The 8,152-nt window shown below is 52.3% G+C and overlaps 1 protein-coding gene across 1 annotated transcript in view; it reads left to right on the top strand.

The window, feature by feature from the left end:
• IGSF9 (immunoglobulin superfamily member 9) overlaps nucleotides 1-8,152 on the top strand; it is a 145,988-nt gene that overhangs the window by 76,752 nt on the left and 61,084 nt on the right. Inside the window, 1 exon segment of the mRNA XM_077464122.1 lies at nucleotides 7,727-7,878. Coding sequence (XP_077320248.1) covers nucleotides 7,727-7,878 — 152 coding nt within the window.

An 8,152-nucleotide genomic window follows, 5' to 3' on the forward strand; every position in this document is an offset into this window, starting at 1 on the left:
TACATTTTGTGTTCATCTGAGGTTTCAGTCTTTGATCCTTCTAGATGTCCTCTCATATGACTGTATAGGGATTTCCTACAACATCCATTGGTGGACGCCCTTCTGTCTGCAGGAGACCCCGCCCAACTGGCCATTGTACATCCACATCACTTCTGAGATGAGCGGTGCTCAATTCCTTTGCCAACAGTTAGCTTGTCCCAGCCTCCCTCCTCTGTTTGTTTCTTTCATGGACCCAGTGGCCAATCCCATTGTCTGAGGGTTGTCGGACCATATGTATGTTTGGATAGGAAGATGGTTGGAACGGTGGAGAGCACAGGGTCAGAGGGTCTTTGTTGACCCATGGTTGCAAAAGTGGAAAGCACAGGAGAAGGGGGACATTGGTGACCCATAAAGCACAGGAGAAGGGGGATTCATGTGACTCATGGTTGGAAAGCACAAGAGAAGGGGGACATTGGTGACCCATGGTTGGAAAGGTGGAAAGCACAAGAGAACGGGGATGTTGGTGACTCATGGATGGAAAAGTGGAAAGCACAGGAGAGGTGAGACGTTGGTGAAACATGGTTGGAAAGGTGGAAAGCACAGGAGAAGGGGGACGTTGGTGACCCATGGTTGGAAAGGTGGAAAGCACAGGAGAAGTGGGAAGTTGGTGACCCATGGTTGGAAAGCTGGAAAGCACAGGAGAAGGGGGACATTGGTGACACATGGTTGGAAAGGTGGAAAGCAAAGAAGAAGGGGGACGTTGGTGACCCATGGTTGGAAAGCACAGGAGAAGTGGGAAGTTGGTGACCCATGGTTGGAAAGCTGGAAAGCACAGGAGAGGTGAGACGTTGGTGACACATGGTTGGAAAGGTGGAAAGCACAGGAGAAGGGGGACGTTGGTGACCCATGGTTGGAAAGCACAGGAGAAGTGGGAAGTTGGTGACCCATGGTTGGAAAGGTGGAAAGCACAGGAGAAGTGGGAAGTTGGTGACCCATGGTTGGAAAGCTGGAAAGCACAGGAGAAGGGGGACATTGGTGACACATGGTTGGAAAGGTGGAAAGCAAAGAAGAAGGGGGACATTGGTGACCCATGGTTGGAAAGCACAGGAGAAGGGGGAAGTTGGCGACCCATGGTTGGAAAGGTGGAAAGCACAGGAGAAGGGGGAAGTTGGTGACACATGGTTGGAAAGGTGGAAAGCACAGGAGAAGTGGGAAGTTGGCGACCCATGGTTGGAAAGGTGGAAAGCACAGGAGAAGGGGGAAGTTGGTGACACATGGTTGGAAAGGTGAAAAGCACATGAGAAGGGGGAAGTTGGTGACACATGGTTGGAAAGGTGGAAAGCACAGGAGAAGGGGGAAGTTGGTGACACATGGTTGGAAAGGTGAAAAGCAAAGAAGAAGGGGGACATTGGTGACCCATGGTTGGAAAGCACAGGAGAAGTGGGAAGTTGGCGACCCATGGTTGGAAAGCTGGAAAGCACAGGAGAAGGGGGACATTGGTTGACCCATGGTTGGAAAGGTGGAAAGCAAAGGAGAAGGGGGAAGTTGGCGACCCATGGTTGGAAAGGTGGAAAGCACAGGAGAAGGGGGATATTGGTTGACCCATGGTTGGAAAGGTGGAAAGCAAAGGAGAAGGGGGAAGTTGGCGACCCATGGTTGGAAAGGTGGAAAGCACAGGAGAAGGGGGACGTTGGTGACACATGGTTGGAAAGGTGAAAAGCAAAGAAGAAGGGGGACATTGGTGACCCATGGTTGGAAAGCACAGGAGAAGTGGGAAGTTGGTGACCCATGGTTGGAAAGCACAGGAGAAGGGGGAAGTTGGCGACCCATGGTTGGAAAGGTGGAAAGCACAGGAGAAGGGGGAAGTTGGTGACCCATGGTTGGAAAGCACAGGAGAAGGGGGAAGTTGGCGACCCATGGTTGGAAAGGTGGAAAGCACAGGAGAAGTGGGAAGTTGGTGACCCATGGTTGGAAAGCTGGAAAGCACAGTAGAAGGGGGACATTGGTGACACATGGTTGGAAAGGTGGAAAGCAAAGAAGAAGGGGGACGTTGGTGACCCATGGTTGGAAAGCACAGGAGAAGTGGGAAGTTGGTGACCCATGGTTGGAAAGCTGGAAAGCTGGAAAGCACAGGAGAGGTGAGACGTTGGTGACACATGGTTGGAAAGGTGGAAAGCACAGGAGAAGGGGGACGTTGGTGACCCATGGTTGGAAAGCACAGGAGAAGTGGGAAGTTGGTGACCCATGGTTCGAAAGGTGGAAAGCACAGGAGAAGTGGGAAGTTGGTGACCCATGGTTGGAAAGCTGGAAAGCACAGGAGAAGGGGGACGTTGGTGACCCATGGTTGGAAAGCACAGGAGAAGAGGGAAGTTGGTGACCCATGGTTGGAAAGCTGGAAAGCACAGGAGAAGGGGGACATTGGTGACCCATGGTTGGAAATCACAGGAGAAGGGGGGAGTTGGTGACACATGGTTGGAAAGGTGGAAAGCAAAGAAGAAGGGGGACATTGGTGACCCATGGTTGGAAAGCACAGGAGAAGGGGGAAGTTGGCGACCCATGGTTGGAAAGGTGGAAAGCACAGGAGAAGGGGGAAGTTGGTGACACATGGTTGGAAAGGTGGAAAGCACAGGAGAAGTGGGAAGTTGGCGACCCATGGTTGGAAAGGTGAAAAGCACATGAGAAGGGGGAAGTTGGTGACACATGGTTGGAAAGGTGGAAAGCACAGGAGAAGGGGGAAGTTGGTGACACATGGTTGGAAAGGTGAAAAGCAAAGAAGAAGGGGGACATTGGTGACCCATGGTTGGAAAGCACAGGAGAAGTGGGAAGTTGGCGACCCATGGTTGGAAAGCTGGAAAGCACAGGAGAAGGGGGACATTGGTTGACCCATGGTTGGAAAGGTGGAAAGCAAAGGAGAAGGGGGAAGTTGGCGACCCATGGTTGGAAAGGTGGAAAGCACAGGAGAAGGGGGATATTGGTTGACCCATGGTTGGAAAGGTGGAAAGCAAAGGAGAAGGGGGAAGTTGGCGACCCATGGTTGGAAAGGTGGAAAGCACAGGAGAAGGGGGATGTTGGTGACACATGGTTGGAAAGGTGAAAAGCAAAGAAGAAGGGGGACATTGGTGACCCATGGTTGGAAAGCACAGGAGAAGTGGGAAGTTGGTGACCCATGGTTGGAAAGCACAGGAGAAGGGGGAAGTTGGCGACCCATGGTTGGAAAGGTGGAAAGCACAGGAGAAGGGGGAAGTTGGTGACCCATGGTTGGAAAGCACAGGAGAAGGGGGAAGTTGGCGACCCATGGTTGGAAAGGTGGAAAGCACAGGAGAAGTGGGAAGTTGGTGACCCATGGTTGGAAAGCTGGAAAGCACAGTAGAAGGGGGACATTGGTGACACATGGTTGGAAAGGTGGAAAGCAAAGAAGAAGGGGGACGTTGGTGACCCATGGTTGGAAAGCACAGGAGAAGTGGGAAGTTGGTGACCCATGGTTGGAAAGCTGGAAAGCTGGAAAGCACAGGAGAGGTGAGACGTTGGTGACACATGGTTGGAAAGGTGGAAAGCACAGGAGAAGGGGGACGTTGGTGACCCATGGTTGGAAAGCACAGGAGAAGTGGGAAGTTGGTGACCCATGGTTCGAAAGGTGGAAAGCACAGGAGAAGTGGGAAGTTGGTGACCCATGGTTGGAAAGCTGGAAAGCACAGGAGAAGGGGGACGTTGGTGACCCATGGTTGGAAAGCACAGGAGAAGAGGGAAGTTGGTGACCCATGGTTGGAAAGCTGGAAAGCACAGGAGAAGGGGGACATTGGTGACCCATGGTTGGAAATCACAGGAGAAGGGGGGAGTTGGTGACACATGGTTGGAAAGGTGGAAAGCAAAGAAGAAGGGGGACATTGGTGACCCATGGTTGGAAAGCACAGGAGAAGGGGGAAGTTGGCGACCCATGGTTGGAAAGGTGGAAAGCACAGGAGAAGGGGGAAGTTGGCGACCCATGGTTTGAAAGGTGGAAAGCACAGGAGAAGGGGGAAGTTGGTGACACATGGTTGGAAAGGTGGAAAGCACAGGAGAAGTGGGAAGTTGGTGACCCATGGTTGGAAATCTGGAAAGCACAGGAGAAGGGGGACATTGGTGACACATGGTTGGAAAGGTGGAAAGCAAAGAAGAAGGGGGGGACGTTGGTGACCCATGGTTGGAAAGCACAGGAGAAGTGGGAAGTTGGTGACCCATGGTTGGAAAGCTGAAAAGCACAGGAGAGGTGAGACGTTGGTGACACATGGTTGGAAAGGTGGAAAGCACAGGAGAAGGGGGACGTTGGTGACCCATGGTTGGAAAGCACAGGAGAAGTGGGAAGTTGGTGACCCATGGTTGGAAAGGTGGAAAGCACAGGAGAAGTGGGAAGTTGGCGACCCATGGTTGGAAAGGTGGAAAGCACAGGGGAAGGGGGACATTGGTTGACCCATGGTTGGAAAGGTGGAAAGCAAAGGAGAAGGGGGAAGTTGGCGACCCATGGTTGGAAAGGTGGAAAGCACAGGAGAAGGGGGATATTGGTTGACCCATGGTTGGAAAGGTGGAAAGCAAAGGAGAAGGGGGAAGTTGGCGACCCATGGTTGGAAAGGTGGAAAGCACAGGAGAAGGGGGACGTTGGTGACACATGGTTGGAAAGGTGAAAAGCAAAGAAGAAGGGGGACATTGGTGACCCATGGTTGGAAAGCACACGAGAAGTGGGAAGTTGGTGACCCATGGTTGGAAAGCACAGGAGAAGGGGGAAGTTGGCGACCCATGGTTGGAAAGGTGGAAAGCACAGGAGAAGGGGGAAGTTGGTGACCCATGGTTGGAAAGCACAGGAGAAGGGGGAAGTTGGCGACCCATGGTTGGAAAGGTGGAAAGCACAGGAGAAGTGGGAAGTTGGTGACCCATGGTTGGAAAGCTGGAAAGCACAGGAGAAGGGGGACATTGGTGACACATGGTTGGAAAGGTGGAAAGCAAAGAAGAAGGGGGACGTTGGTGACCCATGGTTGGAAAGCACAGGAGAAGTGGGAAGTTGGTGACCCATGGTTGGAAAGCTGGAAAGCACAGGAGAGGTGAGACGTTGGTGACACATGGTTGGAAAGGTGGAAAGCACAGGAGAAGGGGGACGTTGGTGACCCATGGTTGGAAAGCACAGGAGAAGTGGGAAGTTGGTGACCCATGGTTGGAAAGCTGGAAAGCACAGGAGAAGGGGGACGTTGGTGACACATGGTTGGAAAGCACAGGAGAAGGGGGAAGTTGGTGACCCATGGTTGGAAAGCTGGAAAGCACAGGAGAAGGGGGACATTGGTGACCCATGGTTGGAAAGCATAGGAGAAGGGGGGAGTTGGTGACCCATGGTTGGAAAGGTGGAAAGCACAGGAGAAGGGGGAAGTTGGTGACACATGGTTGGAAAGGTGGAAAGCAAAGAAGAAGGGGGACATTGGTGACCCATGGTTGGAAATCACAGGAGAAGGGGGAAGTTGGCGACCCATGGTTGGAAAGGTGGAAAGCACAGGAGAAGGGGGAAGCTGGCGACCCATGGTTTGAAAGGTGGAAAGCACAGGAGAAGGGGGAAGTTGGTGACACATGGTTGGAAAGGTGGAAAGCACAGGAGAAGTGGGAAGTTGGTGACACATGGTTGGAAAGGTGGAAAGCAAAGAAGAAGGGGGACGTTGGTGACCCATGGTTGGAAAGCACAGGAGAAGTGGGAAGTTGGTGACCCATGGTTGGAAAGCTGGAAAGCACAGGAGAGGTGAGACGTTGGTGACACATGGTTGGAAAGGTGGAAAGCACAGGAGAAGGGGGACGTTGGTGACCCATGGTTGGAAAGCACAGGAGAAGTGGGAAGTTGGTGACCCATGGTTGGAAAGGTGGAAAGCACAGGAGAAGTGGGAAGTTGGCGACCCATGGTTGGAAAGGTGGAAAGCACAGGAGAAGGGGGACGTTGGTGACACATGGTTGGAAAGCACAGGAGAAGGGGGAAGTTGGTGACCCATGGTTGGAAAGCACAGGAGAAGGGGGGAGTTGGTGACACATGGTTGGAAAGGTGGAAAGCAAAGAAGAAGGGGGACATTGGTGACCCATGGTTGGAAAGCACAGGAGAAGGGGGAAGTTGGTGACACATGGTTGGAAAGGTGGAAAGCACAGGAGAAGGGGGACATTGGTGACCCATGGTTGGAAAGCACAGGAGAAGGGGGGAGTTGGTGACACATGGTTGGAAAGGTGGAAAGCAAAGAAGAAGGGGGACATTGGTGACCCATGGTTGGAAAGCACAGGAGAAGGGGGAAGTTGGTGACACATGGTTGGAAAGGTGGAAAGCACAGGAGAAGGGGGAAGTTGGTGACACATGGTTGGAAAGGTGAAAAGCACAGGAGAAGGGGGAAGTTGGTGACACATGGTTGGAAAGGTGAAAAGCAAAGAAGAAGGGGGACATTGGTGACCCATGGTTGGAAAGCACAGGAGAAGTGGGAAGTTGGCGACCCATGGTTGGAAAGCTGGAAAGCACAGGAGAAGTGGGAAGTTGGCGACCCATGGTTGGAAAGGTGGAAAGCACAGGAGAAGGGGGACATTGGTTGACCCATGGTTGGAAAGGTGGAAAGCAAAGGAGAAGGGGGAAGTTGGCGACCCATGGTTGGAAAGGTGGAAAGCACAGGAGAAGGGGGATATTGGTTGACCCATGGTTGGAAAGGTGGAAAGCAAAGGAGAAGGGGGAAGTTGGCGACCCATGGTTGGAAAGGTGGAAAGCACAGGAGAAGGGGGACGTTGGTGACACATGGTTGGAAAGGTGAAAAGCAAAGAAGAAGGGGGACATTGGTGACCCATGGTTGGAAAGCACAGGAGAAGTGGGAAGTTGGTGACCCATGGTTGGAAAGCACAGGAGAAGGGGGAAGTTGGCGACCCATGGTTGGAAAGGTGGAAAGCACAGGAGAAGGGGGAAGTTGGCGACCCATGGTTGGAAAGGTGGAAAGCACAGGAGAAGGGGGACGTTGGTGACACATGGTTGGAAAGCTGGAAAGCACAGGAGAAGGGGGACATTGGTGACCCATGGTTGGAAAGCACAGGAGAAGGGGGAAGTTGGTGACACATGGTTGGAAAGGTGGAAAGCAAAGAAGAAGGGGGAAGTTGGTGACCCATGGTTGGAAAGCACAGGAGAAGGGGGAAGTTTGGTGACACATGGTTGGAAAGGTGGAAAGCACAGGAGAAGGGGGAAGTTGGCGACCCATGGTTGGAAAGGTGGAAAGCCTAGAGGCGATTCAGTTCGCATTGTGCGCTATATAAGTATTTCATTCATTCATTCAAAGGAGAAGGGGGAAGTTGGCGACCCATGGTTGGAAAGGTGGAAAGCACAGGAGAAGGGGGACGTTGGTGACCCATGGTTGGAAAGGTGGAAAGCCTAGAGGCGATTCAGTTCGCATTGTGCGCTATATAAGTATTTCATTCATTCATTCAAAGGAGAAGGGGGAAGTTGGCGACCCATGGTTGGAAAGGTGGAAAGCACAGGAGAAGGGGGACGTTGGTGACACATGGTTGGAAAGCACAGGAGAAGGGGGAAGTTGGTGACACATGGTTGGAAAGGTGGAAAGCAAAGAAGAAGGGGGAAGTTGGTGACCCATGGTTGGAAAGGTGGAAAGCACAGGAGAAAGGGGACATTGGTGGCCCTAGTGCTCCTTGTTTGCCATGACACTGTTTTTTCATGTCAGGGTTTGGTACAGGGTACAGTTTATGAACTTATTTTTTCTTTTTACAGCCCCGCCAGCTTTTCGTGAGACTCCACCAATGACCGTGGAAGTGCGTGTTGGAGATACATTGACGCTCACCTGCCTGGCTTATGGAAACCCACAACCAGTGGTCTCCTGGAAGAGGGAGAACGTGGTTATGGAGAGCACAGACAAGGTCCAGGTGAGGAACAAAGGAAGACTTTGTATTTTACTCAGAAGCAGCTCACTCAGACTAAAATTTGAAAGGGTCAGTCCACATGGAACTGAGGTTTGTGTTTGGTAGATGCTGAAGAGTTCCCACCATCCTTGTATTGGATTTCTAGAGCTGTACACCAGCCTTGCCCATTATGAAGGGTTCCCACCATCCCTGTGCCCAGTTCCCGGGTCTGTACACCTGCCTTGCCCATTATGAGGGGTTCCCACCATCCCTGTGCTGAGTTCCCATGTCTGTACAC

The sequence above is a fragment of the Lithobates pipiens genome, unplaced genomic scaffold (genome assembly GCF_037356315.1).
Source record: "Lithobates pipiens isolate NorthernLeopardFrog02 unplaced genomic scaffold, aLitPip1_a1.2 Scaffold_30, whole genome shotgun sequence".
NCBI lineage: Eukaryota > Metazoa > Chordata > Amphibia > Anura > Ranidae > Lithobates > Lithobates pipiens.